At 52.6% G+C, this 19,257-nt stretch overlaps 1 protein-coding gene across 6 annotated transcripts in view; it reads right to left on the reverse strand.

Moving 5' to 3' along the window:
• Positions 1 to 19,257, reverse strand: part of TSEN2 (tRNA splicing endonuclease subunit 2) — a 37,881-nt gene that overhangs the window by 17,444 nt on the left and 1,180 nt on the right. For 4 of the 6 annotated variants that reach the window (XR_016215070.1, XR_011379653.2, XR_016215071.1 and 1 more), the window contains exons 2-6: positions 12,307 to 12,511; positions 9,554 to 9,635; positions 6,744 to 6,780; positions 2,032 to 2,533; positions 616 to 693 (exon numbers count right to left, since the gene is read on the reverse strand). Coding sequence is in view for 3 of the 6 variants with exons in the window: in XM_051851720.3 (XP_051707680.3) it covers positions 616 to 693; positions 2,032 to 2,533; positions 6,744 to 6,780; positions 9,554 to 9,635; positions 12,307 to 12,495 (888 nt within the window). In the remaining 3 variants the exon portion in view is untranslated. Of the gene's footprint in view, positions 1 to 615; positions 694 to 2,031; positions 2,534 to 6,743; positions 6,781 to 9,553; positions 9,636 to 12,306; positions 12,512 to 15,947; positions 16,117 to 19,257 lie in introns of all 6 variants that reach the window. The other 2 variants (XM_089306644.1, XM_089306645.1) reach the window with 2 other exon arrangements.

The following is a 19,257-nucleotide window of genomic DNA, read 5'->3' on the forward strand; positions in this document are numbered from 1 at the left end:
TCTCTTTCCCTCTCAAATACATAAAATAAAGTTGAACAAAGTGTTCAAAGGCTGGCGTTGTGGCAGAGCGCGTTAAGCCACTGCCTGAGACCAGCATCCCATACTGGGGCACTGATCTGAATCCTGGCTGCTCTGATGCCATTCCGGCGCCCCGTTAGGTGCCTGGGAAGGCAGCAGATGATGGCCTGAGTGTTGAGCCCCTGTCACCCATGTGGGAGGCCAGGATGGAGTTCCTGGCTTCTGGCTTCAGCCTAGATCTGACTGTTGATGCCATTTGGGGAGCAAATCAGTGAACAGAAGATCTCTTTCTCCCTGTCATTCCACCGTATACATAAGTAAAAGAATAAACACATGAATAAATCTTAAAAAATAAAAAGCGGTCAAATTGCTTGAATGCTCTGTGGAATGACAGATATGTCCTCTCAATCACACATCTTAAAAACGAGGACATAAAATGCGAGCAGTGAACTGTGGGCAGGCCTGTGCTGAGTTACCTGAGCCAACTCCTACACTGAGTTACAATATTCAGTCACTAACTCGGGACCCGAATCGCGCCGTGAGGGAGGCTCCCGGGTGCAGGGCTGCCCAGGAGCTGACGTGAACGGGACAACATACCTCTTCGAGGCTGAGCTGCAAATACTCAAAGATCCTGTATGGATTTCTTCTGCACACTAATTGCCTTCTCTGCACCAACTGGAAAGAAAAGAAAAAGAAACCACACACATAATGGCTGGAAGCTCGTACATCGCGTGGGAGACTGAATCGCAAAACGACATTTTCTCATCTGTCCCCAAGGTGCCTGGCTGCTGGCTCGATACTGTAAAGGATCTCTCACTACTTACGTGGAAAAGGCAATCTGAATTTTCGCACCAGGAACATTTGATTCATTTCCTTTTCCCCCTTGAATTTTCAAGGAGTTGTGATCATTTCAGTGAATTTCTGAGTCGCCGTTTTTTCACTTCACTGTACCTCAAGTGCCACGTGCCTATCTCCCGAGAAGAGTTCAGAGGGTGGGCTTTCCACATAGCACTCGCTCGTCAGGAAGCTTCTCGTGCCGGCTCCTGCAGGGGCCGGTGGGGAGACGACCCTTCTGCTTCCTGTAACTTCTCCGTGGTGGCGACCTCTCCACGCCGGCACCTGCCCCACACTACACTGTGTGATTACCACTGCGCTTCTTTTTCTCCAGAACAAGGGCGACAGTGTTATCAGTCCCGTTCTCACAGTGTTCAAAAAGTTACGCACAAACACTGAGGTTTCAGTAGAAACAGCTCACAGGTGCTGTGCTCCTGGAGGGGGGGATCCAGGCTCTCCTGGACACACACGCCGTACTTAGGACAGGCCTCACATCCCACCTCCCATGGGCGGAACCAGGCGGTGTTCCAAGTGGTGGTCCCCCTTGTCTGGGGGGGATGTTCCAAGAACCCCCGCCCAAGCCTCAGACAGATCTAAACACTGTTCACACTGTTCTTCCTCTACTTACGTATCTATGATAAAGCCTAATTCACCTGTCAGGCACGGTCAGAGTTCAATAATGATGATGATGGTGATGAGAACAGTGGTAATAAAACAGAAGAATCTGACAGTACGCTGCAGTGACAGTCACGTCACGTAGAGTCTCTCGGGGCCGGCGCAGTGGGTTAACGCCCTGGCCTAAAGCACCGGCATCCCATATGGGCGCCGGTTCTAGTCCCGGCTGCTCCTCTTCCGATCCAGCTCTCTGTTATGGCCTGGGAAAGCAGTAGAGGATGGCCCAAGTCCTTGGGCCCCTGCACCTGCGCAGGAGACCTGGAAGAAGCTCCTGGCTCCTGGCTCTGGATCGGTGCAGCTCGGCTGTTGCAGCCAACTGGGGAGTGAACCATCGGGTGGAAGACCTCTCTCTCTGCCTCTCCTCTCTCTGTGTAACTCTGACTTTCAAATAATTAAATAAATCTTTAAAAAAAGAAAAAGAAAAAGTCTCTCTCAAACTGCTGAGGGCTACCCCCAGGGAGAGCAATGCCACGGGCCAGGGGCTCCAGGGTTTCTTCCACTTACTTCCCCAGCTGGGGCGTCCTCCCTCGGGCTCCCATCGCACACCACCTCCTCCACCAGCACGCACTCCTGGTCAGCACAGGGGAGCTCTGCCCCACGGCTGCTGTCCTTGGGCTGGGAGCCACATCCAGGGGCGAGGCCGTCCTGTTCACAGCGACCGACTTGGGGCTTAGGCGTGGGGTCTTCCGGCACATACTCATCCAAGCTGTTTGTGCTCAGTGGCTCGGGCCCAGGGCCCTCCTGCAGGCAGTCCGAGGGCTGGCTTGCACTGCCCGCCTTTTCGGAGTCCCCGTTGGTCACAGACAGTGTCTTGCTCCTTGCTGTGCCCTCGCTGGTGGACGCCGTCTCTGAGCGAGGCTCACCATGCAACTGGCCGCCTTTAGCCCTTCCGACCCGAGGTCGCTCCAGTGGCCGCGTGAAATCTTCGAGGATGCGGCGCACTGCGCTCTCCTCCTGGCCCTGCCTGCGCATGAGCTCCGCGGCCCACTCTGCACGGCGCTGATACCTGTAACACAGAAACGCCGACGCTGACACTCAAGTTTCCTGAGGGAGAAGACCCCAGCGTGTGCCACAGGCCCAGGAAGCCACTGGCCAACATGTCCACAGCGCCTGGACTGAGCAGTGCGCTGCAGGCAGACACCGCCTCCTCACACGTTCCTGGGTTCTGCAACACAAGCACACGCTAAGCTTTTCTGTTTCTATTAACATTTCATTTTCTTAAAAATCGCAAAAAATTAGCTTATTTAATAAAGCACAAAAATGTATGTACTTTAAAACCAAGAGGCTTAAGTAAATATACAAAGAAAACAGCCATTTTTTACCAAAAGTCATAGTGTATTATTTTCAGTTGTGTATATCACAATGTTTTGATTATTTAAATGGAAATGTAATTTAAAAATATCATTTATCTAAGAGGCAGAGAGTTCACAGACACAGAGAAAGACACCATCTGCTGGTTCATTTCCCAAATGCTCACAAGCCAGGGTCAGAGCCGGGGGTATAATCAAGGTCTCCCACAAGGGCAGCAGGGGCCCAGTTATTGGAGCCACCGCCACTGCCTCCTAGTGCCTGCCTTAGCAGGCAGCTCGAGTCAGTAACTGAACCGAGTACTCTAGTATGGACGCGGGAATCTCAGCCACTAGGCTGAATGCCTGTTCCGTAACATTTTCCGATGGGTATCCCCTTCATAACATAAAGAGTCTCTGCTTAGTACTGGCAGGGAAGTGAGGATTCCGATGACTACTGTTCACAGCAGTCAACCTCTCACTGCATATGTAAAGAAACGATTTGCTTTAGATACATAAATCCAAATAATCTGGTGGAAATGGCTCTTTTTCCCACAGTAACTTTCATGAGAAAATACATGTTAAGTTTGTCTAGCTTGAAGGCAACATCTGAACACGTAAGACAAGAGAGCTGTGGCATGGGGAAGAGGGGCCTAGGCCTCGCCAGGCTGCTGGGAGAACACCAGCACATGGCCGAGGACACTGGGTAACCAGCCTGCTCTGCCCCCACCCCAGCCAACAGTCTGACACGCATCGAAGATGACCTCCAGTCAGGAGACAATTGGGGCTTGATCTCCACCTGCTGTGGGCAGAGGAGGGAACAGCAAAGAGTTTACTTATTTATTTTCAAAGATTTGTTTTATTTGAAAAGCAGAGTTTGATAAGAGACAGACAGAGAGACAGAGACTGATTTCCACCCCCAAACAGCCTCAATGGGCAGGGCTGGCCAGGCAGAAGCCAGAAGCTTGGAACTCCATTTGTGTCTCCCACTTGAGTGGCAGGGGCCCAAGGGTGTGGGCCATCTTCCATTGCTTTCTCAGGTACATTTACAGGGAGCTGATTCAGAAGCGAGGAGGCCAGGACTCGAACTGGTGCTCACAGGGGATGCTGACGTTGCAGGCAGTGGCTTAACTCACTGGGCCACAACGCCAGCCCCAGGTCATGGCTTACAAACTGCTACAGCTCACACAATTAAACAAGGACATTGGCTTCTGCTATACTTAAAGAGACTGGTGGCCAGCGCAGCAGCTCAATAGGCTAATCCTCTGCCTGCAGCGCTGGCACACCGGGTTCTAGTCCCAGTCATGGCACCGGATTCTCTCCCGGTTGCCCCTCTTCCAGGCCAGCTCTCTGCTGTGGCCCGGGAGTGCAGTGGAGGATGGCCCAGGTCCTTGGGCCCTGCACCCGCATGGGAGACCAGGAGAAGAACCTGGCTCCTGGCTTCAGATCGGCGCAGCACGCTGGCTGCAGCAGCCATTGCAGGGTGAACTGACAGAAAAGGAAGACCTTTCTCTCTGTCTCTCTCTCTCACTGTCCACTCTGCCTGCCAAAGAAAGAAAGAAAGAAAGAAAGAAAGAGGCTGGTGGCAACATAATCCCGTTGCACCAGAAGAAAACCCATGCTGATCACACTGTCTGTCCTACGAGGGGATGAACACGACTCACTGTGTCCTAGGAACTGAGTCTTTACAGATTAATTTATTATTTGAAAGGCAGAGTTACAGAGAGGCAGAGGCAGAGAGAAGAGAGAAGTCTTCCGTTTGCTGGCTCACTCCCCAAATGGCTGCTACGGCCAGAGCTGGGCCAGTTCAAAGCCAGGAGCTTCCGCTGGGTCTCCTACACAGACGCAGGGGACCACTGACTTGGGCCATCTTCCACTGCTTTCCCAGGCCACAGCAGAGAGCTGCATTGGAAAGGAGCAGCCGGGATTCAAAACAGCACCCAAATGGGATGCCAGCACTGCAGGTGGCAGCTTTTTCCTGCTATACCACAGTGGCTCCTGCCCACTCCACTTTCTGTTTTTTTCTTTTTTTTAAGATTTATTTACTTGACAGGCAGAGTTAGAGGTCTTAAACCTGCTGATTCACTCCCCAAATGGCAGGAGCTGGGCTGATCCAAAGCCAGGAGCTTCTTCCGGGGCTTCCATGAGGGTGCAGGGGCCTAAGCACTTGGGCCATCTTCTACTGCTTTCTCAGGCCATAGCAGGGAGCTGGATCAGAAGAACAACATTTGGGACTAGAACTGACACCCATATCAGATTCCAGAGCCGCAGGTGGGTGCTTACCCTACTACGCCACATGGCAAGCCCCTTGGGAACTGTACTTTTTTTTTTTTTTTTTTTTTTAATTTGACAGAGTTAGACAGTGAGAGAGAGAGAGACAGAGAAAGGTCTCCCTTCCGTTGGTTCACCTCCCAAATGGCCACTACGGCCAGAGCTACACCGACCTGAAGCCAGGAGCCAGGAGCTTCTTCCTGGTCTCCCATGCAGGTGCAGGGGCCCAAGCACTTGGGCCATCCTCCAATGCCTTCCCAGGCCACAGCAGAGAGCTGCACTGGAAGAGGAGCAACAGGGACTACAACCAAGCGCCCATAGGGGATGCCAGCGCTGCAGGCAGAGGATTAACTAAGTGAGCCACGGCGCCAGCCCCAGCAACTGTATCTTTAAGATAAAGGCCTGATGCAGCCATCCCAGTAGAAAAAGATACAGTACAAGGCCGTGACTTTGGAAGCATATTTGTTTTGTGTTTGACTCCAGCTTGGTCCCTTAAAACCGACAAGACAAATTATAATTTTTAAATAAGATTTATATATTTACATACTTGAAAGACAGAGTGATGGGGCCCAGCATTGTGGCATAGTGGGTAAGGCCACTGCCTATCATGCCAGCATTCCATGTGGGTGCTAGTGCATGTCCCAGTTGCTCCACTTTTCTTTTTTTTAAAGATTTATTTATTTATTTGAAAGTCAGAGTTACAGAGAGAAAGGAGAGAGAGATCCTCCATCCGATGGTTCACTCCCCAACTGGCTGCAATGGCCGGAGCTGTGCTGATCTGAAACCAGGAGCTTTTTCTGAGTCTCCCATGCAGGTAAGGGGCCCACGGATTTGGGCCATCTTCTGCTGCTTTCCCAGGCCATAGCAGAGAGCTGGAGTGGAAATGGAGCAATCGGGTCTCAAACTGGTGCCCGTATGGGATGCTGGTGCTTCAAGCCAGTGTGTTAACCCACTGTGCCGCAGTGCTGGCCCCCTGCTCCACTTCTGATCCAGCTCCCTGTTAATGGCCTGGGAAAAAACAAAGGAGAATGGCCCAAGTGTTTGAGCCCCTGCCACCCACATGGGAGACCTGGATCAAACTCCTGGCTCCTGGTTTTGGCCTGTTTCAGTCCTGGACATTGCAGATGTTAGACCTCTCTGTCTCTCCCTCTCTACAATTCTTTCAAATAAATAAATAAATCTTAAAAAAAAAAAAAAAAAAAAAAAGGCAGAGTGACAGTGAGAGAGGAGAGACAGACAGATGAGATCCTCCATCTGCTGTTCACTCCTCAGATGACCACAATGGCCAGGGTTGGGCCAGGCTGAAGCCAGGAGCCAAGAGTGTCTTCTGGGTCTCCTACATGGGTGCAGGGCCATCTTCCATCGCTTTCCCAGTGCATTAGCAGGGAGCTGGATTCGAAGGGGAACATACGGGATGCCAGCACTGCAGGCGAGGCTTAAGCTGCGACGCCACAGCGCTGGCCCTTTAGGACTAATTTAACAAAACCTCACTTGATGCATTTCAAATATGATTTGATTCAAAGTAAATTCAGTCATAATTTTCAAGGACACATTTACCAAAAAAAAAAAGGGTATGGTCTGCCTAAAAGGGTGTGGACTGCCTAAAAATAGACCTGATTAAACATAATTTTGATCAAAGCCAAGTTCATTGTGACTTACTTTTCTGATGTGATGACAGGCATGTTAGTCTTTATATCTGTAACAACAAAGCAGTTCTGTTAGTTTCAGACAAAATTTCCTTTAAGAAGGAAAAACACTAAGAATCTGTGAGCGGCAGAGCACTTCCAGATCCTCATGTGGCACAGGGATGCCTGCACCTCAGAACCAGGTGCCTGGTTTGCACCCCAGCCACTCCCCCTTCTTAGATTTATTTATCTGAAAGTCCGAGTGAGAGAGAAGGACGGAGCGCGAGAAGGAGATTTTCCACCTGCTGGTTCACTCCCCAGATGGCTGCAATCTCCAGGGCTGGGGCAGGCTGAGGCCCGGAGCCAGGAGCGTCCTCCAGTTTTTCCATGTGGGTGGCAGAGGCCCAAACAACTGGGCCACTTTCTGCTGCTTTTCCTGGGCCATCCGCAGGGAGATGGATTGGAAGTGGAGCAGCCAGGACATGAACTGGCGCCCACATGAGATGCCGGCATCCCAGGTGGTGGCTTTACCTGCTACTCCCTAACGCTGGTTCTGGCTACTCCACTTTCAAATCCAGCTTCCTACAACGTACACCCGGGGAGGCAGCAGGTGATGGCTCAGGTCCTTGGCTGCTGCGGGCATCTGGGGAATGAATGAGCAAATGGAAGGATCTCTTTTAAATTAAGTGATAATACCTAAGGATTAAAACAAGAAACTCTAGGAAAGTAAACACACCCCAACAAGGTCAGCAGGTCTACCCAGCAGCCCACGGACTGGTGAGAAGTCTGACGGCTGCTGAAAGCCAGTCTGGGCTTTACGTCTGCCTCTGCCTTTTGATAAATAAACAAATCCTAAAAAAATTAATTCAGAATGAGTCAAAGAACGAAACTCAAGAGCTGAACTATAAAGCTCTTAGGAGGAAATCTGTGTGAGCGGACTTGGCAATGATTTCTTAAATACGAATCTATGGCATGGGCAACAAAATAAGCAAGTAGATGGGCTGGCGCTGCGGCATGGTGGGTAAAGCCGCTGCCTGCAGTGCCAGCATCCCATGAGTGCTGGTTCAAGCCCTGGCTGCTCCACTCCTGATCCAGCTCTCTGGTGTGCTGGGAAAGCAGTGGAAGATGGCCCAAGTCCTTGAGCCCCTGCACCCACACGGGAGACCTGCAAGAAGCTCCTGGCTCCGGGCTTCGGATCAGCACAGCTCTGGCTGTTGTTGCCATTTGGGGAGTGAACCAGCGGATGATGATGACCTCTCTCTCTGCCTCTAAGCCTGCCTTTCAAATAAATGAATCTTCAAAAATAAAAATAAACAAACAAGCAGATAAATCAGACTTTATTTAAATTTAAAACTTTTACCAATTCACTCTAGGAGGATTACTATTATTCACAAAAAAAAAAAAAAAAAAAAAAAAAAAAGCAGCATCGAGTGCTGGTGGGGAAGCTGGAGCCCTTGGGCACTGTGGGTACCGAGTGTGGAGCGCGGCGTGTGGTTTCTCACAAAGCCAAACACACGACCTGCTAACTCCAGTCCTGGGTCCAGTGCAACAGAGAACTGACACCATGTGCCGATGGTCATGGCTGCGTTACTCACAACAGCCACGATGCAGAAACAAGCCCAAGTCTATCAGTCGGTAGATGAATAAACAAAATGTGGTCAGTTCACACAAATGGGGTGCTACTCAGACATCAAAAGGAATCAAGTTCTGATACACGACAAACCTTGAAAACATGATGCGAAGTCAAAGCAGCCAGACATGAAGGGAAAAATCCTACAGTATTCTACTTACGTCTGATGTATCTCAAATGGGTGAATTTGCACACAGAAAACAGAAAAGTGACCAGGCACTGGGGGAGAGGACACAGGTAACTGCTGTACACTGCTCAGCACCCTCCACAGGGCTGGGCCATCTGCACCCCTAGCAACGCAGGCAGCGTCTGTATCCAAGGACTCACCCATGGAGCACACGGTCAGACTTTTGCCCTAGTGCTGAAATGGTATTTCAGTGCTATTTTAACGTATAGATTTTCTACAATACAACATTTAAAATAAAAAAATTATTTTTTTGAAAGGCAGAGTTAGAGGGGGAGAGGGAGTAGGAGAAGGAGAGGAGGGATCTTCCATCCTCTGCTTCTCTCCCCAAACGGCTGCAATGGCCACAGCTGGGCCAGGAGCCTGGAACTCCACCCGGATCTCCCATGTAGGTGGCAGGGGCCCAAGTACTTGGGCCACCCTGTGCTGCTTTCCCAGGCACATTAGTAGGGCTGGCTCTGAAGTGGAGCAGCCAGGACTGGAACTGGCACTCATATGGGCTGGTGCTGCAGGCAGTGGATTAACAAGCTGTACCACACCGCCAGCCCCTAAAAAATCCCAATTGCATTTAACCTGCTGGTATTGTTTCTTACATAACTACCATGTTCCCTGGAGAATACATCAAAAGATTAATAAATGAAAGAGGCTAAATGAGAACTACACAAATTAGAAGGTTTTAACAAATGTGTCAATATCATAGCTATTGTTGTAAACTGTAATTCTGGAAATAACATACAAAATTCACTGTGCATACCCCCACAGGTGAGTAGGTACTTAACTACCAGCACCTACCAAGTACATGCACAGTACCCTGCCAGGCAGAGCTTAGTGACAGAGAAGCCTGAGGAACACTTGTACTAGTTCCAGAAAGAGACTGCACATGGTAAGAACGATCCTAGTTGTTCTTCCGGGCAGTAAGTCGCAGGGGGATGTGACTTCTCCAGAATTTTACTATGTAACAGACAGATGAGAGCTGTGAGATCAAAAAGGAAAGAGGAATTCGACAGCGGAACTGAGCCACGGTGCTTACCTTTCCACTTCGCCACCAGCTTAGCATCTGAGCCTGTGAAGTGCGGACGGCTTTTTGACAGAATACCTTTTCCAAAGTAGCCCTTCCAGGAGGGAAGAGAGAAAACATCAGCTCAATTTATTTCTCATTTTTTTATAAAGATTTTATTTATTCATTTGAGAGGTAGAGTTACAGACAGCGAGAGAGAGAGACAAAGCTCTTCCCTGCGTTGGTTCACTCCCCAAATGGCTGCAACGGCCGGAGCTGCGCCGATGCGAAGCCAGGAGCCAGGAGCTTCTTCTGGGTCTCCCATGTGGGTACAGGGGCCCAAGGACTTGGGCCATCTTGTACTGCTTTCCCAGGCCATAGCAGAGAGCCGGATGGGAAGAGGAACAGCTGGGACTAGAACCAGCGCCCATATGGGATGCCGGCGCCACAGGCAGAGGATTAACCTACTGTGCCACAGCCTCTATTTCTCATTTTTTAAAAAAAGATTTTATTAACGTCAGAGGCAGAGGGACAGAGACAGAGAGGCAGAGACACAGACTGTCTGAGACTTCCATCTGGGATGGAGCGGGGCAGCCAGGACTCAAACTGGTGCTCGGGGAGGGGAAGCCGGCGCCGCGGGAGGCGGCCGCTTAGCGGTTTCTTAGCAGAGGTGGACCGCACCGATGGTGACAAGGAGGTTCTGCCACGTGCACAGCTCTGCAGCGCCCCTGTTTATCGAGTCACTGCTGAGGACTGCCGCTTTTCCTCTCTGCTCACACGGGGAGTCTTGCTCCTGAGCTTTGAGCACACCTCATCTACCTCAAACCCAAGACTGCACCCAGCTCTGAGGGCCCGCAGGCAGCGGGGCAGGCTCAGGCACGCAGGGGCCCACAACTGAAGCAGCCCTCACCTCCTCGCTGATTCCAAACAACACATGCTCTTTCCTCGTTCTTAAAACACTTACACAGCAGACCACTGAAAGATAAAACACCCCAATGGACATCAGGACACTAACGTGCCGGGCACCTTGCAGAGCCCCCGGCTCGGCGTCACGCGTGGCAAATGCATGTCCTGTCCCTGGCGAGCAGCAGGCACACGGCACCCTGGGCTTGCTCGCACTCCCACCTCACAACGGCCACTGTCACCTACTTTTCCACAAGCTGCCTGGAGGTGACGGTTACCTTGGGCTGGACCAGGAGCAACAGGCGCAGTGCTGGGATGTTACACGCTAGGCTGCACCACTCACCACTCCATCAACTTACAACACTGTACACTCACCGTGAGTCAGTCTTCACTGTCAGTCACACCCCAAACAAAAATATTTATCTCTTTGAAAAGCAGAGTTACAGAGAGAGAGGGACAGGCAGATGTTCCATCTGCTGTTTCACTTCCCAAATGGCCACAAGGGCCAGGGCTGGGCCAGACCAAAGCCAGAAACTCCATGTGGGTCTCCCTCATGGGTGTCAGTAGCCCAATCACTTGGGCTATCCTCTGCTACGTCCTTGGGTATATCAGCAGGGAGCTGGAACAGAAATGGGGCAGCCACGCCCCAAACTGGTGCGCATGTGGAATGCTGGTGCTGAGGCGGCAGCTTAACCCTCTGCACACAATGCCAGCCCCCACCTGCTATTTTTAAGATGTCTTCAGTAATGAACAGGCTGGAGGGCAGGGGGAGTGGGAGCATGGGCGGGTAAGCGACCAGTCTCCACCCAAACCTGTCCCTGCTGGCGAACAGTAAAATCTAAACCTCTCCTCGGGTAAGCAGTGGCCAACGAGCACCTGGGCTCAACACCCAGTTACAGCTCCTGACTCCAGCTTCCTGCTAACGCAGATCCTGGGAGGTGGTAGCTCACCTCACGCCATCGGGTTCCTGTCACCAGGTAGAAGACCTGGATCTGGTTCCTGGACCCCAGCTTCAGTCCTGGGTATTTGGGGAATGAACCACAATACAGGAGCTCTCTCTCTCTGCCTCTCAAATAAAGGGGTTTAAAAAGAGGCCGGCGCCGCGGCTCACTAGGCTAATCCTCCGCCTTGCGGCGCCGGCACACGGGGTTCTAGTCCCGGTCGGGGCGTCGGATTCTGTCCCGGTTGCCCCTCTTCCAGGCCAGCTCTCTGCTGTGGCCAGGGAGTGCAGTGGAGGATGGCCCAAGTGCTTGGGCCCTGCACCCCATGGGAGACCAGGAGAAGTACCTGGCTCCTGCCATCGGATCAGTGCGGTGCGCTGGCTGCAGCACGCCGGCCACGGCGGCCATTGGAGGGTGAACCAACGGCAAAGGAAGACCTTTCCCTCTGTCTCTCTCTCTCTCACTGTCCACTCTGCCTGTCAAAAAAAAAAAAAAAAAAAAAAGACAGACAGACAGACATCAACTCGGAGAGCAGCCAAGGAGGCGGAGCGCGCTCTCAAGGCGCACCGCCTGTGCACCAGGCGGACCACCACACCGCTCGGCGGTTACCTCGGAAGGTGGGAAAGCGGAGGATTTTCACTTTTCACCCTTTACACTGCTGTGTGGTTTTGTTTTTAAGATGAACTTGCAATGCTTTTCATGACCCAAAGTCAGAAAAAAGGTCAAGCCACTGACCCCACGCCAGCACTGGCACGTGGCTCCACGGCGGGTAGGGGGCTCATTCCCCTCATGGTGCCTAGCTTTGGGGCACCTGATTCAAATCGAGCAGCTCCCACCATGGAGGCATGCAGGTGCAGGGTTCAGGGTCTGTCCTGGGGGCGGGTGGGCGGAGAAGGGCCCTGGTGGGGTTTGCGGGGAGGAGCCAAGGCAGCCCGCGCTCACCTTCCCGTACAGCTGCCCGATGTCCTCCGGGCTCCTCACCACCACGCTGTTGTTGATCATCTCGGCGCGGAACATTCTGAACTCGCTCTGGGGACCACAGTCCTGAGCCAAAGGGATGGGCCAGGGGGACTCGTAACTCTCGTGCACTCTTCTCCTCCGTTTCGGGGCGTGGAAAACTGCTTCCGCCATTTCCCGGGTAGCTGCTCTGTGAAGAGTGGGTAATGGGGAGAAGCAGCAAGGCACTCAGTAGCTGGCAGTTCAGATTGAAAACGTGAGCACACTTCCACCCCGGCCCAGACCGTTCATGCAGTGGTCAACTACGAAACACAGCAGTCACACTCGCCTAGCCCACCTCCAGAAGACCCCAAAGCCCAGGGCCTTCTCTGACGTCAGGGGACCCAGTGACACACGGAAGGCAGAGGCTGGGTCTCCTGAGCTGCTGCAGGGGCTCTGCCTATGGGGACCACTTCACCCTGGAGACAGGAAGACAACACCAGGAGACTCCGCCCTCGACGAGTCAAGTCCAGTAAAGCACTCGATTTCCCCAAAAGTGGGCCTAGGTCAGTCAGCTTCTAACTAAAAATATACTTTTTTAATTTGAGCAGTAGACACACACACACACAGCAAGTGAGCAAGCACGTTCCCAATCCCTGGTTCCCACCACACACACCCACCGCGGCCAGGGCTGTGCCAGGCCGAAGCTGGGAGCCAGGAGCCCAGTCACGGGGGTCACCACTGCTGCCTGCCCGGGTCTCCATTAGCAGGAAGAAGGCATCAGCACTGAACCCAGGCACTCGGATCTGGGATGGGGGCATCCTAACTGCTAGCCTGTTCCAACCTTTAAAGTAAATAAATAAACAGCAACACACGGACAGCAGCGGCTGTCACTTAAGGGGCTCTGATGTATTCCAAGTGCCAGCGGCCACCAGCAGGGACTGCAAAGCCAAAGCACCACCTCCCCAGCTGTGTGGCGCCGCACAGCACTACTGATCGCTCTGTGTTTAGATTCCCCAGCTGCAAACCGAGGGAGGAAGCAGATCAGCCTGACGGTGAAGACTCGGACAGCACTTAGAACACTGTCTGTCACCAAGTGAGGAGAGCACACAGCAGCCACGAGGATACTCCTGGGTGAGTGCTACTAACACCAGTTTAAGAGGAAGAAACGGGGCCAGTGTTGTGGCACGGCAGTAGAACCCGTGATGCTGGCATCCCACGTGGGTGCCCGTTTCAGCCTCAGTTGCTCTACTTCTGATCCTTGCTAATGGCCTCGGAAAGCAGAGGAAGATGGCTCAAGTGTCTGGGCCCCTGTCACCCACCTGCGAGACCGGGGAGAGGCTCCTGGCTTGGCCTTGGCCCAGCTCTGGCCATTGTGGCCATCTGGAGAGTGAACCAGCAGATGGAACATCTCTCTGACTCTCCCTCTCTGTAACTCTTTCAAATAAATAAAGATATCTTAAAAAATAAAAATAAAAAAAGCAGTACAACATGTCCAGGTTGGAGGTCTGTAAAAGGCCCCTCAGGTGATGGCACCTGGGGACTCCATGTCTGCTGAATGCCAAAGCCCACGCCTTTCTCTGGGTCCTGCTGCCAGCACGGGCAGTGTCTGTCCATTAGGGTGAGGGCTTACCATCCTCCAAAGAAGGTACAGGGCTTCTAACAATTACAGGTTCACCACCCAGTGGACCAAGGGAGAAGAGGAAGCCCCGGGCAGCACCGCCCCCTTCCAGGCCTTACACCTGAGCCCAGGAGACAAAACAAGCAGACGCCACCCACCAAGGACAGAAAGAGGAAACGCGACAGCAGCACAGCTGTGGGCGGTGCAGTGCGGATGGAGCCACAGGAGATGACTTTAACTTGGCAAAACCTAATCCTATACAAAGGGACAAGAGTGAATGGTCTAAGAGGTTTGTCAAGTTACTCTGCACAACGGGCAGAGGCCCTGGTAGGAGCTGGGAGGTTTGACTGTGGCTCCCTCAGCGTCAGGTCTGGCCCTGGTTGAACTGAGAGCTTATGTGGGAGTCGGTGCTGTGGCACAGCGAGTAAAGCCGCCACCTGCAGTGTGACCATCCCATATGGGTGCCGGTTGGTGTCCTGGATACTTCACTTCTGACCCGGCTTCCTGCTACTGTGCCTGGGAAAGCAGCGGAGGAGAGCTCAAGTGCTTGGGCCCCTGCATCCACGTGGGAGATCCAGATGCAGCTCCAGGTTCCTGGCTTTGGCCTGGCTCAGCCGTGGCCATTGCGGCCATCTGGGGGAGTGAACCAGCAGATGGAAGATCTCTCTGTCCCTCCCTCTCTAATTCTTGCAAATAAATAAGTAAATATTAAAAAAGAAAAACAGATTATATGGTGTCTTCCCTGACAAAGCACAGAGACTGAGAATCTCACACTGGGTCCCAGCACCTATCAGGCCACCGATGCAATCAAGCTTGAGACAGAGGACGGCCACATGGTGGGGGAAGCTGAGCAGTTTTCAGGGTTTCATGACCATTAGAAAGAAATTAAAGACCTTGGCCAATGTCATATTTCAGGCAACTTCTCAAGGGAAAAGCTGGGACATTAAACAAGGAAAAACACACACCAAGGAAGAGCTGGAGGAACGGATAAATCAATGACAAAAGATAAATCAGTAAACGGGAATCTTAGAATTGCCCGTGTTCCAGGCAGCAACATGCTAGGATAGTTTAATTTCCAAGTGAGGTCCTTTGGGGTGGCAGTGTGGCACAGTGGGTTAAGCTGCTGCCTGTGACGCTGGCATCCCACATGGGCACAGACAATGGCCTGGGAAAGCAGCTCCTGGCTACAGCCTGGCCCAACCTTGGCTGTTGTGATCATCTGGGGAGTGAACCAGTGAATGAAGATTCTCTCTCTCTCTTGAACTCTGTCTTTCAAATAAATAAATCCTTTTTAAAAAATGAAAAAAAAAAGTCTCTCAGTGGCACTGCATACGGAGCATTTCTGTCTACACTACATTCCGGTATACACTATACGCCATGTGCAAGCACTGGGCACAGGATTTCTAACGTAACTGTGCCACCAGAGTGCACACTCCTGGGAACCTTAAAATCCCCTCCTTTGGGCACGGTGAAGACTTTCATCTTCATTGCTGACTTGTTCCTCAGCCCAAACCAAGGATGTCGTCTTGTACTCAACTAAAGGAACTAATTTATTCTATTTTTTTAAAAAAAGATTTATTTGAGAGGCAGAGTTACAGAGAGGCAGAGGCAGAGAGAGAGGTCTTCCATCTGCTGGTTCACACCCCAGATGGCCACAATGGCTGCAGCTGGGCAGATCTAAAGTCAAGAGCTAGGAGCTTCTTCCAGACCTACCACGCGGGTGCAGGGGCCCAAGCACGTGGGCCATCTTCCACTGCCATCCCAGGCTATAGCAGAGAGCTGGATTGGAAGTGGAGCAGCCAGGACTTGAACCGGTGCCCATATGGGATGCCGGCACTGCAGGCGGTGGCCTTACCCACTATGCCACATTGCCAGCCCTTAATTTATTCTAAAACGGAAATAAATCCAGCAGGCTTAGCTGGTCTGAGGAAGGAAGTTGTCTCTAGCAAGGCGGCGTTTGAGGGATTCCGGGAGCAAGCTGACTCGCGTGAGACTTCCACTCTGAGGCTCTGACTTACACACATACCATCTGGAATTAAAAAAACCTCAGTGGCCAACTTCAGAAGACGCAAGCAGGGGCGGGTGCTGTGGTGCAGCAGGTTCAGCTACCACGTGGGACGGCCACGTTCTGCAATCAGACTGCCAGTTCCATCTGGGCTGCCGCGCGCTTCTGACCCCAGCTCCTGCTAACGCACCTAGGAAGGCAGCAGATGGTGGTCTGTGGACCTGGGTTTCTGTTACATGACTCCAGCCTGGCCCAGCCCTGGCTTTTGTGGGCATTTGGGGGAGTGAGCCAGCTGATGGATAATCTTTCTCTGCCTCTGTCATTCTGTCTTTGAACTAAATGTTAAAAAAAAAAGTTTAAAAACTAAGTCCCAACTATGGGTGGCTATCTGGCTTAGTGGTTAATATGCCTGCATCCCAGAGAGTGCCTGGGCTCAGGGCCCGACGCCAGCTCCTGACTCCAGCTTCCGGCTAATGCAGACCCTGGGCAGCAACAGTGATGGCTTAAATAACTGGGCTTCCACCACCCACGTGGGAACTCAGGACTGACTCCCAGCTTACAGTCTTAGACCTGGCCCAGTCACTGCTGCTGCTGCATCTGGGGAATGCATCAATGGATGCGAGCTTTGTCGCTCAAAACAAACAAAAATTTTAAATAAAGATTCCAATCAAATGTTTTCCACAGGTGAAAATAAGGGGCCCACCCTGCGGGGCTGTGGGTCAAACTGTTGCTGCTGACACCAGCATCCCATAGCGGAGAGCCAGTTCCAGTCCTGGCTGCTCTGCTTCAGATCCAGCTCCCTGCTAACACTCCCAGGAGGAAGCAGATGATGGCTGGAGGACCTGGTTCCTGTCATCCACATGAGAGACCCGGGTGCAGTTCCAGGCTCCTGGCTTCAGCCTGGACCAGCCCTGGCTGCTGTAGGCATTTGCACAGTGAACCAGCAGATGAAAGATCTATCACTCTTTCTAATTAATTAATTAAAAAAAAAAAAAGAAAATGAATAGTACTTTAATTGGCCTGGTTTGGTTATGGTTTTTCCTTTGGGCCAAGATCTCCACACTTGAGTTCTCCATGCCTGTGGGCTCCCATCTGTGCATCCCACCAACCAAGCACTGAGGCCATCTTCTGTTTTCCTAGGCCACAGCAGAGGGTGGGAGCGGGGCAGCGGAGTCTCAAACTGGCACCCATCTGGGATGGTGGCACTGCAGGCAGCGGCTCTACCTGCAACGTCACAGCGCCGGACCCCTTTATTCCTATCTTGAAATCCATTTTTTCACAAACTTTTTGGTGGACTCTCATATTAGATATTCTATGTAACCCAAGAGGATTTAAAATACACAGAAGAGGGCTGGCATTGGGCCACAGCAGGTTAAGTTGCAGCCTGTGACGCTGACATCCAGGATCCCATAGGGTGCTGGTTCGAGTCTTGGCTGCTGCACTTCTGATCCAGCTTCCTGCTAGTGCACCTGGGTGAGCAGTGGAAGATAACCCAAGCGCGTGGGTCCCTGCACCCACGTGGGAGGCCTGCATGAAGATCCAGGCTGCAGGCTTTGGCCTGGCCCAGACTCAGCCACTGGGGCCATTTGGGGAATGAGCCAGCAGACGGAAGCTCTCTGCCTTTCCCTCTCTCTGAAACTCCACTTTTCAGATAAATAAATAAATCTTTGAACAAAAAAACAAAGTACACAGGGGCATGTGTGTAGGTTTTCTGCAAATTCTACAGCTTTTCAGAGAAGGGACTGAACATTCAGACTTCACCACCCACGGGGGGTCCTGGAACCCATCCCCATGGGTGTCAAGGGACGACTGTGTTCCAACCCACGTATGCAATAGAAGGGTCCCTGCCTCAAAATATTGCCATCACTTTACAACCCACGTCTGGAGACACTTGTGGCCTCGTGACGGCAGGAGCAAGGCGGTTCCATACACACAGGCTGCGTTAGCGTGTCACCCTGCACACCCCTCTGAGCCATTTCTTCACCTTCAAGTTCAACAGGACTAGAGAGCCGCCTGCCAGTTCCCCGTCCAGTCATCCAACGGTTACCATGTAACCCAGCCACGCCACTCCCAAGTACAGATCCGGGAAAAGGGCAGACAGGCTCCTGGAGAGATCTACACGGGAAGCGTTATTATTCATAGGAGCCCAGGAGAAACCAAGCAATGCGAACGTCCATCAAGAGATGACTGGGCAACAAAACGGGGTCCATCGGCACGACGGAATCGTATTCACCAAAGAAAGCAACGCCGTTCTGACCCCCCTTGGAAGCACTGAGCTAAGTGGGAGAAGCCCCCTGGGAGACCACGAATCCCACGCAAGTCCATAGGGGCAGACAGGCCAGGAGCTGCTGGGACAGAGAGACAGGGGGACCCGGGAGGGTGACTGCCAGCAGATACAGGCCTGTGGAGTAAAGACATGCCCGCGTTAGGTACAGTGCGGTGACTCTGGCCCGCACGTTTCAGAAGGGTGGGTTGTGGGAGCTGTGCGTCTCCGTAAAGCTGCACCTCAGGCAGCATCACGGCCGCCACCGTGAGGTTCCTCAAAGGGCGGAAAGCAAGCTCTCCAGGGAACACAGCATCCGCAGGGGAGCGGGGTCGTCCCCGGCTTCACAGAGCAGGTGTCCTCCACTGGGCCGGCGGACAAAGCGGAGGCAGGACTGCACTGGCCGCCCCCTTACCCGCAGTGTTCAGTGCCGACACAACAGGCGTGGGGGAGCGAGAAACCAGAGGCTGTACCACCACAGGTAGGCGCGGGGTGCCAGTGGGAAATACTAGACTCGCTTCACACACAGGTGCACAGAGGGCAAGTCATCTGCCCACCGCCTCACTGCCTGGAAACAGAGCTCAGTGGGCCAGCAGGGGCCTGCGAGGTGGGCGGGCTCAGCCCCACCAGGAACACTGCCCACGCCCACTAAACCCACAGGCAGGACTGGCTCAGCAGTCAGGGCTCTCGGAGCAAACACTGGCTTCGACTTGACACCACTGCAGTGTCTTTTCTTTTCTTTTTTTAAGATCTATTTATTTGAAAAGCAGAGAGAGAGAGAAGGCAGGAGATGAGAGAGATCTTCCATCCATTCCCAAATGGCTGCAACAGCCAGGTCTGGGCCAAGGCGGAAGCCAGGATCCAGGAACTCCACGCTGGTCTCCCCCATGGGTGGCAGGGCGCCAGGCGTCCAGGCCACCCTCTGCCTGACCCTGCCGCGGAGTAGCTGGGACTTGAACTGGCACTCCAGTACGTATGGGATGCCAGGGTCACGACCGGCGGCTTGGCCCTCTCAGCCATAACGCCAGCCCCCACTGCAGGTTCTCTGGCGGAGAAGTGAACAGATGA

The sequence above is a fragment of the Oryctolagus cuniculus genome, chromosome 10 (genome assembly GCF_051225735.1).
Source record: "Oryctolagus cuniculus isolate XC-2025 breed Fujian yellow rabbit chromosome 10, ASM5122573v1, whole genome shotgun sequence".
Classification (NCBI taxonomy): domain Eukaryota; kingdom Metazoa; phylum Chordata; class Mammalia; order Lagomorpha; family Leporidae; genus Oryctolagus; species Oryctolagus cuniculus.